Source organism: Sturnus vulgaris, chromosome Z, assembly GCF_052056855.1.
Source record: "Sturnus vulgaris isolate bStuVul1 chromosome Z, bStuVul1.hap1, whole genome shotgun sequence".
In the NCBI taxonomy this organism is placed as follows: domain Eukaryota; kingdom Metazoa; phylum Chordata; class Aves; order Passeriformes; family Sturnidae; genus Sturnus; species Sturnus vulgaris.
In genome coordinates, this window is record NC_142283.1 from 74219216 (window position 1) to 74234725 (window position 15510).

The 15510-nt window shown below is 38.1% G+C and overlaps 1 protein-coding gene across 32 annotated transcripts in view; it reads left to right on the plus strand.

The window, feature by feature from the left end:
• UBAP2 (ubiquitin associated protein 2) overlaps window positions 1–15510 on the plus strand; it is a 224130-nt gene that overhangs the window by 8740 nt on the left and 199880 nt on the right. For all 32 annotated transcript variants that reach the window (XM_088156698.1, XM_088156708.1, XM_088156716.1 and 29 more), the window contains exon 2: window positions 13364–13503. In XM_088156698.1, coding sequence (XP_088012824.1) covers window positions 13405–13503 — 99 coding nt within the window. In that variant the 5' untranslated portion in view covers window positions 13364–13404. The remainder of the gene's footprint in view (window positions 1–13363; window positions 13504–15510) is intronic.

The following is a 15510-nucleotide window of genomic DNA, read 5'->3' on the forward strand; positions in this document are numbered from 1 at the left end:
TTATTGAATTTTAGTTGCCTCTAAAGTGTGTTCATATTAGTTTGTAAGGTTGATTTTTTTTTTTATTATTTTTTTTTAATTTACCGAGTTTCATCCTAGCTTTTCTTCTCACTTAAGGTTGCTGCATTTCTTGATCTCTGCTTTATTCCTCATTTGATTTTGGTAGGAACTGATAAATCTGTCAAACAAAGATTTGTGTTCTCAAATGTACTTGCATATTACAATATGTATAAAGTCTAACGTAATCTCAGATATGGAAGGCCTTACTCTTGGTGCTGTGTGTGCTTGGAATTTTCTAGGTTTTATTTCTTCTGTATACAACGTTTGAGATTGTAGAATGGTTTTAAGGGAAGTTATGTCTCTGGCTCTTAGAATGAGGTAATTCATTTAAACATGCTTTCTCCTTCCCTTTATTTTTTTTCTGGCAAAATAAAATCTAAAAGGAGCGCAAAATGTTTTTCTTGGAGTTATTTGCAACTCTTTAAGTGGAAGAGTTTACTTTCATGAATAAGTGGAAGTAACAATTCTACTCTTTGAAGTTGCTGTCTTCAGCAGTTGTTTGTGTACTCCATAATGTTTAAATGCAGTGTATTGAGAGTTGTTTTATTTCATTCAATCAGTTCCTTGCATTTGATCCTGTGCAGAAATTCCTATGATGTAGCTGCGAGCTCACAGTATCGTCCAACAAATCTTAAAAACTCAGACTTCAGGGCAGTGTTCTTTTGAATATCAAAACTAAGGTCATTCTAACACCTTTTTCCTTAGAGTTTTAGAGTATAGCAACAGGGTCAGTAAGTATGGTTTTTCTAATATTAGACATCAAAACTGGAGGAACCAAAAGGACGGTACCTACTTAGATGAGGCTTGTTTACTTTCAAAAAGGCACTCTAAAGCCCTGCAGAAGGCAAATTTCAGTGTTCTGAAGGTGAGAAAATTAGCAGGTTTTTAGCCATTTACTTTCTGCTGATTGCAGTTTTGTTCTTTTTCCCCTGATCAGAGGAAGTATGTTGTATTCTTGTTTTAAAATTTTTATTTTCACTTTATTCTACTTATTCAGGTTCTTACTAGTTTTCAAAAAGCTGCGTTTTGGACTATGTACTCATTGAACTTGAAAAACAGTCTTGTGTTAAATTGAGAACACATTTAAGGCATCATACTGTTCTGCATTTTAAATTTGCCTTGGTTTCTGAATTTATTTACAGTGTCATGTTGGTTCTTTCAGCAAGTGTGCTTAACAACCCCCTGCTGTGCTAGAATTTTTAAACAAGGCTCTGTAAATGACTAAAAATTATTACTGTGTTTAAAAAGCTGTTACTTAAGTTTGTAATGCAATTTTTAGAACTTGTGATATTTTATCTTGGTTACTCCTTGCTCATCCTTTGCTTGATTTCTGTGTACGTACAGCTTTCTTGTTTGTTTGGAGAAAACTGATGTTTACAACACATCTTCTGAAATGGTTTTCAAGATTGTTGTTGTCAAACCATTTATTTAGTGAAGTTTTTATAGGTGCAGCATGCTCTCTGTAGCTGGTACCTATAATGTTTTAATGCTGTTGCTAGAGTTGAACACTGCAGTTAGCATGAAGTGTATTCCAGGTGCAGTCTCAGAATTCATATGTGTACTAAGGATGAAGTGTACAGTTAGTATAAATAAGCTGTTTTGGGGGCTAAGATGTGTATAGAATACAACTCCATTTTATTTCAAAAGTGAGTAACTTCATCTTGCAGGAAAGTGCTTGGTCTTTCAGACTTCCAGTGGTAAAATGGATAGGTTACTACTATCTTGGAATGTTTTAGAAAACACATTTTATACTTAGGCATTTTAATATTGCCTTGTACAGTATATATACTTGGCATACCTGTGTGGAATTGGAGGCTGTCATTAGTTACTATGCTGTACTCAACTAACTCAGACTACAAAAGTATGTTAAAAGGGAATGTTAACTTTATGAAGGTAAGGGAATACATTAACATGAAAAGGAATTTTTAATGGCTTAACAATAGGAAGTTTTGAAGAAAAGCTTTATATATTTCTTCAGATTCTGTGAACTTAAAAAGAAAATATTACTCTTGCCCTTTTGTGAAATTTATTGTGGGCTAGTTTGGCTTGGAAAGAAATGGAGGAGAGTGACAACCTCCTTCTGGAGAAAACACAAATAGCATTTAAGTCAGACCAGATTTGCAGAAAAAGGTACAGATGGAGCTGAAACAATGGCCATGGGTCTTAGAAAAAGCATACGAGTCATTTTCCACCCCATTTATGTTTAGAGAGAAAGTAAATACTGTGTTAAATGCAGTAAAAGTGGGCAGTTTTACACTTTATGTGAGCACGTTGTCTCTTTGCTATCTTCCTCAGAAAATTTAAGAAACTAAGAAATGAGAGATGAATTTCATTTTGATTTAACTTCTAGGGTTAGAGCAGCCTGGATGACTTATTCCTGTTAGGTTAAATTCTGCATAGAGGGCTTTTTCTTTTTGCCTGCACCTTTCTAGCATGTCTTAAGTTTTAGGTTGTAAAGATAGTTAATCCTTCATCTCTTTCAAATGCTTCGTATCATTTTGGTGCAGATAAGGTAGACCTGACCTGACATGAATTCTAGAATGATGGAGTAACTGAATTTACACTTGACACTGAATTGGGAAGCTGTGGTTTTGAGGAAAATAATACTCCAAATCAGGTGGGAAAGCCTGGGGTAAATCCAAGTGTTCTGACTGAAGCAAGTTAACATGAGGAGTAGTATCAGAGGAAACCTGCTTGTTTAAAGCTAGACAAAACGGTAAAAATGATTGTGACTGTAGAAAGAGTAATCCAGAAGTGGCAGAGAAATGGAAGTGATATTTGATGTCTTTCAGTTCTTGGTGCTGTTTCACTTGTTTCTGAGCACCTGACAGTAGGTTTGTAAAAGGATTTTGCCCACGTCTCACAGTGTTTAACTTTAAAATGCTAAACTGAGCCAAGTGGCTGATAGTTTTCATTAAGATATTATGTACAGTGATTGTGAAGAAAGGAAATGGTTAATACCGCCTTACAAAATGTCTTTTCCTCCTTCTCAAACTTTAGTGTCAGAGTCATGTATGTCACTGCAAAAAAACGCATATTTTTTATTTTGGTGGATATTCCTGCCTAAGATGAATCTTGAGAAATATCATAATCTAGGACAAAAATACAGAAAAACTTTTCTGGAATATTTTGCTTTACTTAAAAGTTTTTTTCTGCAAGACTCCTAGTTTTCTATGGTCTTCTGAATATATGAACGTATCCAAGGAGTGGTTTGTGCTGGTGGTCTTCCCTTGGTGTCTAGTTCAAGGGTAGGGCTCAGTACAGGTGTGGTAAGAATACTGAGCTATTTTGCTGTTGCTAGCAAAACTGAAGCTAAAATCAAAAATCTGCTGTCATATTTTATAGATACAGCCTTACTGATTACAGAGTATTTCCTTCTATATCACTTGTGGCTTGTAATTTCAGTTTTTTATTTTGTGTGTGTGTTGTAATGTGATCTGATGAGTGGTATAAGTCTGAATTAATCCTGCTGTCCAAAACTTGTCTGTGGTGGCACTTTCCACTTTGTCCCTCATTGTCAATTCTAGTGTGAATTAAATAGGGGCCTTTTTTAAAAAAAATGCGGTTGAGTGTGTTTCTGCAAGTGTGAGAATATCTCTGCTCTTGCTCTGCTATTTTTAGTATTCTTGCTTGTATCTGTTTCTATTCGAAGAATTCCTTTGGAAGCTGTTCCAGGAGAGAGGGGTTAGGTGACGCTGAGGGGGGGCAGGGAAAGTGCAAGCAAGGAGCGTGTTCATGATCTGGCAGCGAGATGTCCAATGTGCAGCACTGTTTCCTGTGTGACACCTTGTTTCTGAGCTCCCTGTTCCAAGAGAATTCCCCCTACTGAGTACTGTCCTGACAGATGTTAGCTTGTTCTTGGTGTCCTTTGGAGTGCCTGGATTTCTACTTGAATCGTATTACTCGGTTTGTTTTTCTGTGGAAACAACAATTCATTTTATGGGCTGTTATATCTGAACAGGTTACTGAAGTATGCATTTCTGCTATTTTACAGCCAAAGCCAGCAGTTCCCAGTACTTGTTTTTCTGTGCTTTTTTAACTTTTCTGAAACAGCTTATTCTGGATTAGCTTTCCTAGTAAAGTTGAAAAGTTTTTATTTGTTGTTTAGCACCTTTTTTTTTTTTTTTTTTTTTTTTATGGTTGCATGCATTACTCATCTTGAGTGCAGGTGGCTGTTAATTATAAAGGTAGTGATAAGTGAGGGTGATCCAGTGGAATTTCTTTTTTGTTTTAACAGTTGGTGGTATTGACAAACTGGAAGCCTGAGTAGTGTGTGTGCTGACAGCCCAAGCTTTAACTATTCTGGAAGTGTCCTGCTGATGCTGTCAAAAGAAGAGCGGGAAGCAGAGAGACAAATGGGTCACAGTTAGTACAGGAAGGTCATCAACCCTGTGCAGCTTCAGTGGTGTACTTCAGTCTTGTCTGAGATGCTTTGGCCGGTTAAATTCTTTTTTTGCATTGTAGTATTGATGGCTTAACCAGAGTGTGGCCTAGATCATATGTCCTTTCATGTATTCTTTGAAGAGAACATTTATAAATTGTGTAGTTGGTAGTCTGCAGGTGTTTTCTCACCTACATATATATGTGTGTGCCCTGAGCCCACCTGGGCTTCTTGCTGACCCCAGAGTTCATCCAGGCTGAAAAGCTGTGCAAATTATTGCACTCTGAAGAGGCTTTGCCTTGTGATTCTTTTAGTGGAGAGAGCCATTCAGAGAACATCCAAGTAACCCAGCCCTGTTTTTCCACGATGGGTTTGTCTGGATTTCCTCCTTTCCCCCTCAGAGGGGATGCAGTGAGTTTTAACGAGCTGGCAGAGTAAACAAACCTTGTCAAGGTGGGGCTTTTGATATGGAATGGGTGGATGTTTAAGTGTATTATTCCTTTAAAAGTGAAGTCCATAGATGACTGGCAAAAGCATTGACTATTTAGTTGTATATACAAAATCATTAAAGACTTTTATCAGTGAATAAGTTGCTTTGGACTAGTTTGAATCTCTATTTTAATGCCTGAAGCTGGATGTAAACATACACTTCTGTAGCTGGGGGAAAAGACTGTATTTTAGTTTAACATAAGCTGTGTTAGTGTGGCTGTTCTGATGTTGGATATACCTTCCTCTTTTTTGGATAGAAACACCTCCAAATTTTAAATATCCTTTTCACTGCAAGTTACTAACTGGATGCTAACCGATACCGAAGAGGTTGAACGTGAAGTGTTCCTCAGTAAACATGATAAAAGCCTTTTTTTTTTGCAAGATAATTATATGTTCAAATATATACTTTTTTTCAAAACTCTGCTGGTAGGTTTTTTTTTTGTTTGTTTGTTTTTAAAATGCCTATAGGCATTTCTCGTTTTTTGATTGCACGCAGTGGGCTTGACCAGGATCAAGTCATGCTTTCCTGAATCCCAGAAAAACAAAATACATTTCTACCTGTGCTGTAATGGTGCATGTCTGCTAAAAAGCTAGTTCCCCCTTTCCTCATGAACTCGATCCCTGTCCCTCCTGTCAGATTCTGCAGTTGTAAAGCTACATAGTTTTCCGCTGGATAAGTTTGTTGAATTGACTGATAGTTTTGTTTTAGAGGGTTTAATTTGCTCCTGAGTGAACTCACTGAACCGACTCCTTCTGCAGCTGCAGGATCATTAGCCTGATTGAAGGAAAGGACCAATATTTTGTGGTTAAGGAGTGGGGGAGCAGGCATGCCATTTCTAGTGATGGCTCACAGTTGTGTGGTATTAGATGTGAGCTGATACTTGATTTTAATGGAACAAACCATTTGGGTTCTGCCCAAGCTATGGATTGAACTTCAAGTGAATGTACAGCCAGGTCCCAAAGGGGAACTAAAACTCCAGTAATAATGTTGGTTTTTTTTATCGTCCTTATGTGTGCTCAGCCATCCTTTACTTGTTTGAGAGACTTCAGGAGGGCTGTGTTGGTTCTGGCTGCAGAGGATAATGATTATCAACCCTGAAATCCTGCTAGTTCGGTTTCTTTTTTCCCTGGCTGCAATGAACCTTTCCTTTACTAAATACTAGTTAATGTTTTTTCCAAGCCTCCTAGTTAATTCAGTGAATACTTCAGTCAGAGTGTCTGTTGTAAGGGGAGGGCCTGGCTGTAGTTTTGGCAGCTGCTGCATGGTTGAAAGTTGTAGACACAACGGTGCCCTTCCCCTGGATGCTACTCAAGCAAACTCTAAATAGAGAAAACACCAAGGGCCTTACTTTTTCTGTTTTCCTTTGTGATTGCTCCAAACACAGAGAAACAGGTATGAAGAGATTTGTGATACTAGTGGTTCTTCACCACTTAATTGTAGCAGTCATGGAATAAACAGCAAGTGTACCGTGTATTTACTTGGCTAGTATTTACTTTTATCACCTGAGGTTCCTTTCCTTCTGTCACAAGAGGAAGTTATTATGTTCATGGGTGTACAAGCACCACCTCTGAGCCACTGTGGTCTTTGTATACTTCCTGATCTGAGATACTGATGGAGTTGACAATTCATGACAGCATGCTGTGTGGCCAGTGATGAGAATATTGTCTCTTCTACCTTGGTGGCTGTTAGAGAGGTTTCACAAAAGAAAGTATTTTCTCTGGCAGAGGGCAAGAAGTGAGAGTCTTCAGTCAAAGATGTCAGGAACCTGCATTTTTCCCTCCAGGTCTTAAAATATTTGAACAGGCCAAAACTTTCCTTGAAATACTTCTTGGCAGACAAATATACTTGGGAAGTGGACTTGCTGTTGCCTCTTCCTCACGGGATTCCAATGATGGCTAGTTGTCAAAGAGAATTCCAGTGTTTTATATATTTCATTTTTATTTGGGCCAGTGCAGCCTTTTTTTGTTTTGTTTTGGCTTTTTTTGTCGTTTTCTTTTTTTGTTTGTTTCATGGTGACAACCCTGGTCTAATCTCTGTTATCTAGTTCTGATAGTCTGAAGTGTGGTGCTTAGAAAACAATGTGCAGTTTGTATGTGTCTGTCTGTTCCTTGAAGTTTCAGTAGTTAATCGTGACTGTTGGTAACAAGTGCATCTTGCAGGTCCTTGCAAACACGGGACTTACTAGTGCAGGGAGCAGAACTTGATTCCTTGTAGATACTGACGTCTGAAACATAAGGTCAAGTCCTCTGAATGCTTTAGGACATTCACTGCCTTTGATTGTCCGGAGTCACTCGGGAGTGTTTACGGACAGCAGTGGAGCTGGGTGGGTTTTGCTAACCAGTTTTTTTACAAATCTGAAGGTTTTACTTGTCTGTGTGGAAGATAAAGCCCTAGGCGGAAGTCCATCAGACTTATCTGATTTTGGTGTGACTGATTGTTTTACATTTTAATTTTTTTCTCAATACCAGTTAAAGTTGCATTTTCTTTCCTTGAGATATTTCTGTATGAATAAGGGTACATGTTGCTTCAGAAGCTTCAGTATTTTTGAAGAAACGAGGAGGACAAGTCCACAGGATGTTTTTTGAGTGTAGCTGGCAGATTTTGGTTAAAACTAGAGAATCACCAGTATATACTGAAATGTGAAGCACATTTCTTAGAGACACTGTGATAATAGGAACAAGAAATAGATACTTTGAGAATTTATTTTTTTTAAATGGTAATTTTAATACTTAACTGTCATGGTTGAAACATGCTTACTACTGGAAAACATGCTATGTTCAGTCCCTTGTTCTCATCCTGTTTTGGGCTCTGAATAGCTGAACAGCTTTTGCCTAACTTCAGTCTTTTGAGGAGGAGCACTTTATCTTCCAAAACTTCTACCAAGTGCTATCTTTTCTTTTATTTGTAAGACCTATTTGTACGTTTATTTGTCTTCCTTTGCGTAGCTTATGTTTAGGAGTACTAATCCTTAAAATAAACTTCTTTTTTTCTGGTATTAGAGAGAAATTTTTTATTTTTGCAAATGGCAATGTGTTCTTAGCTAATGATAGATTGGCCTAGCAGGATGATTGTTTGAAGTAACAGCTCAGAGGGCTTTCAAAAGGTGGGTAAGAATAGTCACTTGGTTATTGGTTACAGTTTGTTAACATAACTTGAAGTTTATATATTAGTGTTTGTGCTGTTACCCAAGACTGCTCCCAGCAATGGTCTTTCCTTGGTAAAACATGAGAGCATAGAGATAGTAAAGTTTCTTTGGTGTTCTGCCAGTGATGCAGGTCAATATTTTTCCTATTTACCATAGAAGACTGTAAGATGAGACAGGAATTCTCCCAGGATCCATAAGCTCACGTTCAGTGTACTTGCTTGAGGCAATGCAGACAACGAGTCATCAGCATGGCTCCTGAGGAACAACTGACTCCTGCAAACTCTTCCTGTTTCAATCAGCAATAAAGATGGTGAGACGCTTTGGACAACAGCACTCAAGGGAAATGCATTATATTGATACTTTGCAGATGTAATTTTTTCTCACTGTTCTTTTTCCTCATACTCATATAATTCTACAGTTGGAGCAGTAAAATCTGAGCTCACTCTACATGTACAGTAGATATGCCCTCTTGAGGATGTGTCCTGCAGCCTTTTCCCAACCCTGTCACTGTGTGAAATCTTTGACTGGTAGCTTTTTATCTTGAATATAAAAAAGCAATCACATTTTTAGATGTTCACAGAGGTCTTCCCATGGTTTAGCACAGCTCCTTCTTCAGGAATCAAGAAAGTAACTTTCTTGAGACTGCCTCAGGAAAGGAATTGAAACTGCAGATTTTTTCAACTGATGGAAGTGAATATTTAACTTCTAGAACAATCTTGAAAGTCAGCTGCTATTGCTGTGCCTGGTCTGTTCCTGGAAGTTCAGTAATACATTTCCTGTGTCTTGGGGGCTTGCAACCATGTCAGTTTTTGTTGCCTGTATCTGTACATTTTCTGACTTCAATGAGGCTAAAAGGCCTAGAGTTCTTGCTGAAGGAAGATTGAACAACGGATCACAGAAAACATTATAATAGCTTTAAAAACCTTTTTTGTGTTGATATGTGTTCAATTAATCTTTGATTATTTGCCTCTCTCTTCTAAAATCCAAAGCAGAAACGCAATTAAATGTGTTGAATAAGACAAGGGGTAAAGACTTTGGACGCAGGGAATTTGGTAGTTTTAGGAAGGGTTAAATTATAATAATTTGTTACTGCTTTTGTAAGCTAGAATAATCTTTGCCATTCTGTGTTACACATTTTACTGGAGCTGCAGTTGTAGTATAGATCATTGGACTAAAACTTGCTGTACAGACAGAAAACTAAAACAAACGAAAGATTGAGAGTTGGAATGGCTTTCATCTTAGGTTCATCTGTTGCTATCCCTTTTAAACGGAATTTTTAAAAATTAAGTCTTAACTAATGATAAAGATACTTTTAAATTTTAATTTTGTTTGGGTTTTGCCTGTCGTTTGTTTTTAAATTAGTACAGACAACCTTGATCTGTGGGTACTAGTGAAAAAAGAAAGACATTTACAGGAATCTTGTGCATTTTTATTAATTGTCATGAGAGAATACAGTCACTTGTTTACACAAGAGTTTTGGGAAGCCCTCTCTCTTTCTTTAATACTTTATCCTATTTTTTTTTCACTAGTGCTCTGTACTAATATTAAGAAAGTGATGAACTAGTACTAGTTTCAGTTAATGTTTTATATGTTTCTTCAAATACAGCTATTTTGGTTGCTTATTAGAATTGCAGTGTCTGCAAGGACAGATATTAACTGCTGATGGGGGACTTAGGCACTGCACTGGATTCTGACATGGAAACTGAAGCATCTGCTTGCCTGAATATTTTTAAAATCTTTATTAAACAGATTTTAATTGAGAGTTTTCTTCCTCCCAGTCTCAAATCTTATTTCCTCATTTGATCTGCAGTTAAAATTAAGTTCATCAGTTTGTGATACCCTGCTCATTACTATAGTAGCAGCCTGCCAAACAGACTTGATGAATATGAGACATTGGAGAGAATAAGACACTGCTTTGTGAGTGAGGAAATATTCTTGTTCAGCCCCATTTAATTAATTAATAATATCCCACTTAGGCTCAAAACTGTTGTCACTGTGGTAATTTGGAGACAGTGGCTTGCTGCTGTCTGTTGCTTCCTTATTCTGCAGTAGGTGTGGTTGGGCGTGAAACCTCAGCCAAGTGTCCCTGCTCAGTGCAGTGTCTGAGGTGGAGCATGGCCCTCCAGCTGCTGTGTCTGGACACTGCCAGTCGACACTGAGAGCCAACTTAAGAGGAAGTAAAATAACAGTATTTTGTAACTTCTCTTTTTATCAGGCTGCCAGTTGTGCTTTTAAGAAGACTAGATTTTGTCTCATGGGTTGTAACATGTCCTTATTGACTTGTTGGGGACTGTCAAAATGAGTGTGGGGTTCCACACTTGCCTGAGGCAAGTACAAGTCCATACTGCTGCTTACTTTTTTTGGGTTTTTTTTGGTTCCAACCTGCTAAATTGTGCTGCTCATGTACCATACAGTCAGGAAGATGAAGATCCCCTCTAAAAACCCTGTTATGCTGTTCAGGTTGATTGAGCTCTGTTCCCACAGCAGCCTGATCTTTCTGTGCCATTTCATCTCCCAGGAGATGTTTCAGCCATTTGTGTGCCTGCCTTTTTTTCTTAAAATATCCTTTCATCCTGAAGGACAAATATGGCTAAAGCAGTGGTGGCACAGGAACATGCTAGGAAAAGGAGAAGAGACATAATTTGCCGAGGAACCATAGGTTGCCTGGCTGCTAAAGTGTAGGGTGTAGTTCACAATGTGCTTTGCAAATACACAGTAAACTCTTTAATATAAGTGGTCTGCTGTCCTGTCTAAAATATGAATCATATTTTCAGTGGCTTTCATGATATTGGGGAAAATTGCACTGACAGAAATATCAAAATTCCTAGGTACCATAATAAATATGATGGTAATTCATGAGTTATGAACAAATTGAGACCTAATGGCATTGCATTTTCTCAACAAATCTCAAGTCACAATGGACTGATTCTAGACAACCGTATATAAAACTATGGGCTTGTCTTTTAGAGAAGTTAGTGTTCTGCTGTGTACTCTATTCAGGGCTTTTTGCATTGCTCATTTTGCTAGGTTCAAATTGTGATAAGCAGTCTGATCCTTGAAGAAAGAAACAAAAAATCCCAACCAAACGAAAAGCTAACTCAAAGGTCGTTATAAGTCTATCTAAGTTGCCGTTTCTGGATGTTGTCAGTCCAGTCAGCTAAGCCTGTAAAGCAGATTTTAACACAAACAGCTGAAATAATACTATTACAGACTCAACTCAAAATGTCCATACATCTTTAATGTATCAGTGAATGACCATGAGCAGATAGTCAATGATAAATGTTGATTTTGCTGTCCAGAGTGTCTCCACATCGACTTTATATTTTGCTCTGTATTTCACAGAACATGGTGTCAGTAGGTCAGGTAACTTTTTGTTTTGGCTGTGTCTGGCCTTTTTGTGAGACTCAGTGCTCTGAAGGTGTGTGTTCTGGACCATAGAACACAATGCACTTAGACTACTTTAAGGGACTGTGAGATAGATTAGCTGTGTTCAGTGCATTCAAAAAGTTGTAGAAATACAGTATTCCAATTCAGCTTATAACAGCAGTCAGTTCCTGGTAAAGTATATTTCTTATGGAAATATACTTTCCTCTTAGACATTAAAGCATTATTGAATACTTTAGCTAGTATGTAAATAAATTCAATGTCAGGGTTCAGTTTTAACTAACAAGAATGTATTTCTAAGTAAGGAAGAGATTTAGGTGATAATGTAGTTAATTGTTCTTCTGGCAGTAGATGAGGCTCCAGAGCATCATGAATTGGTTTTTAAACATCTCATTGCAGCTTTAATTGTTGAATGTGCTTTACTTGTGACTACCAGTGATTCAATGGGGTGTTGAACAGGTCCCAGTCCATGAGATTGCAGTGTGTGCTCATCTTCTTGAAGAAAAAGGAGACTGATTGAAACCTCATTGCATCTACAACTTCCTTGTAAGGGGAAGAAGATGATGCAGAGGTAGACACTGATTTCTTCTCTGTGGTGACCAGTGGGAATAGCCTGAAGTTGTGTCATGAGCGCTTTTCTTTGGATATTAAAAATAGTTCTTCACCTAGAAGGTGGTTGCGCACTAGAACAGTCTCTCCAGGGAGGTGGTCACAGCACCAAGCCTGACTGGGCACAGAAAGTGTTTGGACAATAGTCTTGGATGCATGGTGTGACTTCTGGGAATGGTCCTGTGCTGGGCTAGGAATTGGACTTGATGATCCTGATGGTTCCCTTCTAGCTGAGCTTATCGTGTGATTCTGTGATTATTGTAAACTGAGCTTGGTGCTAGCCAGCTGTCGCCCTAGCAAATTTTGTGCTGAGGCTTGCTCATATGATGAGACTGCAGTAAAAGCACTCTGCTGCTTTTTTGCACATCTCTTTCTGCCCAGGTATGTCCTTACTTCCAAAAGTTTGCAGTTTTACTTTCTAGCCTTATGGGGACAGAAAGCAGATAATTGAACATGAGTAATCTAACCATTTGAAAGATGTGTTTCCAGTTACCATAGTCCTGTGCTAAATGCTGTACAAACAGGGGGAATAATAATGTCTTGTTTCAAAATAATTTTAATACTAGAGAACAAATAAGAATGAAAGCTGAGAGCCACAGATGGGATAACAATGATGTGTGGGGGGATTTGGGGTTTCTTTAGGGTTTCTCTGTTGCAATACAGCCACAGTATGTTTAAAGCAGGGTGATAGGTAGTTTTATAAATTGTTCCTGTAAATATGAGGGAGAATAAAACAAAAGTACTGGCTATAGAGGCTGGATTTAAATCTAATCATCATTTCTCTTATAAATGAGAGATGAGGAGTTGGGATTGCCCATGACCTCCATGTACGTGTAGGAAAAGGGGAAGAAAAAGGAAAAGAGGAACTATATAGTTCATGAGCAAGATTTTTCTGTAATACCTGTGTAGTGTTCTGAGTGGGTGTGCAAGCAGTTAAATTCCAGGCATCAAGACTAGACAACAGGTACCAAGGAAGTCTGAGTGATGCAGCTGGAGCTAACATCAGAGTAGCCAATAGAAAAGTCTGTATGTTAAATAACTGGAAAAAGCTGTGATATTCTGAAGTACAAATGGACACGGATCCCAGTGAGCTGATGAAAAGGCTTTCTATCCACTGCATTTCTCCCTTTAGTGTAAAAAAACCTGCGGTAAATCCAAAAACAGTGCATTAAAGCTACTTTCTCATAGTCTTTGTATGGAACCACTGGTAAAGGCAGGAGTTCAAATTACTGCGCTTATGTTATTTGGTTATTGAATCAGTACCACCTTAACACATGCTCTCTTTTTCTTTCAGATTTTGTATTTTGTACATACATTGTTTTGTATATACTGTATATGATGACTTCGGTGGGCAGTGAACGTACCCGGGGCACTCGGGACAAAATGCAAATTTCAGCGACACAGCCAACACAACCACAGAAACAAGTAGTTCAGGTATGTGCTACTGTATCAACTTCTTTGACTTGAAAGTGAGAATGTAGTGATACAAATTTCTTCCCTGAGTCAGTGAAAACTGCAAAAAGATGGGATGAAAATACATGGTTGCTTTTGGAAGATTATGCCTGATTACTTGCTTTAATTATTCAGTAATGCAGGACAGTGTTAAGTTCTTTCTAAACGAGTTTTGTGTTCTTTAGCAATGTCTCCTATCAGTGAGGAATTCTGTGCCTGTGTCAGGATTTCTGTCCTGTGACCTCACAGTCCTCAGATCTCAGCTCTTCTATCTGCCAGCCTCCTGATGCTGGAAGATTTCTGGTCAAGAGAGAAATGTGAATGGGCGGGAGAAGCTTCATTAGATGCATGTTGTGTTCTACAGCATGACTCCATGTCTCTGCAAGTCACAAAATCCTGAACTTCTTTTGCTGTGACCCCAGGAAGTGAAGTGGTCATCTACTAGCAGACTAAAATTTTCAGTATCGGTTAGATGGAAATTAGGTTTCACCCTACTGCCACTGTTTCTTGGCTGCCGTAGTTGTGTGCTTGTCTGTGTTACAAAGAGTGCAGAATGTTTCTGCTTCTTGCAACTCAGTCTTCTCTTGACGGATACATCTCAAACTTCGTCTCCATTCAAAAGCTCTAAGTTCTTTGCTGGCAGAGTCTGTATCAATCTAGAGGTGCTCTACGGGGAAAGACTGCCTTCCCTTGTTTTTTGGACTGGTGTTTAATATGGAGACCTTATTGGTCTGTTTTGCACAGTATTAATTATGTGACTTCAAACCCTTGTCATCTCCTTGAGTTGCAGCACTTGGCATAGTGGTGATTCATGCTATTGTGTGGATTTAGAAAATTACTTTCAACAGATGAGTTGAATTTGGTTTTATTTTAAAACAAGGCTGCAGGATTATGGTGAACAGCCTGACAGAAGTGATGGCTTCCCCTTTTCCAACATTTTGCAAGAGAGCACTGGAATGCTTTGCCTGGTTGGGTTCCCTGGCACAAGGCAGACATAGGCAAATGGGAGCAAGTCCAGTGAAAAGCTGCAAAGATGGTTGTTAGACTGAAACACAGGATGAATGAGGAGTGGCTCAGGGATCTGGGTTTGTTCAGCCCTAATAAAACAAGGCAAGTGTGTATTCTGTTCAGGTACCTCATGGAAGGGTATAGGAGAGGTAGAAACCAGCTCTCCTTGGAGAGAAAGTGGCACAAGCTGGAACACTGGTAATTTCTGCTGTTAAAAGGGGAAAAAAAATTATGATGAGTACGGTCATGACGTCTCACTGAAGGACTTTTCAAGATTATGGGATTTGTTGATTTTAGCCATTAAGACCTTTTTCTACATTTTATCTATTTAATCTACCTTTTGCATAATAGATACTGCTTCGATCACTTCAGTGGAAAAGCAGGTTATTTCATACACAGCAGTTGCATTTTAATGCAATGTATATTTTAGTGTTGAGATATCAGATGGACCTTTCTGCTTAGATAGTCTTTGCAGATCAGCAGGTGTCTGGGGATTTACCTGTTTAATCCCCACTGATTCATTTTTCTGAATATAGAAGAGTGTCATTTTCCCAAATGGAGATTCCACTTTCATAATATCACATTGATAATAATTTAAATTACTTAACAAATTGCATAATGTTTCTTTTGCCTTGCTTCTGGATAATAAATGTGTCATTTTATTGTAAGATCTATGTCTGTTACTGTCACTTAATCTCATATTTTGCACACTTCCGTTTTCTGGTAGTTTGAAGTTTTTTGTTTGAAATTTCTTCCACTGTTATGGAAAAGGTATAATGTCTTGTAAAGCTGAGTGAAGTTCAAGCTATCTTAAAATACTACTACTTTCTTAGTCACAATTGAAACTTAATTATACTTTTGGTTAGGATACTACAGCATCTGTTCTAACAATGGGGCCTTAAAAAAAAAGAACCACCACTTGCTAGAGAAAGGCCAGAATTTTTTGTGACACTGATGTTTGTGTAGTCATCTTGTGGTTTT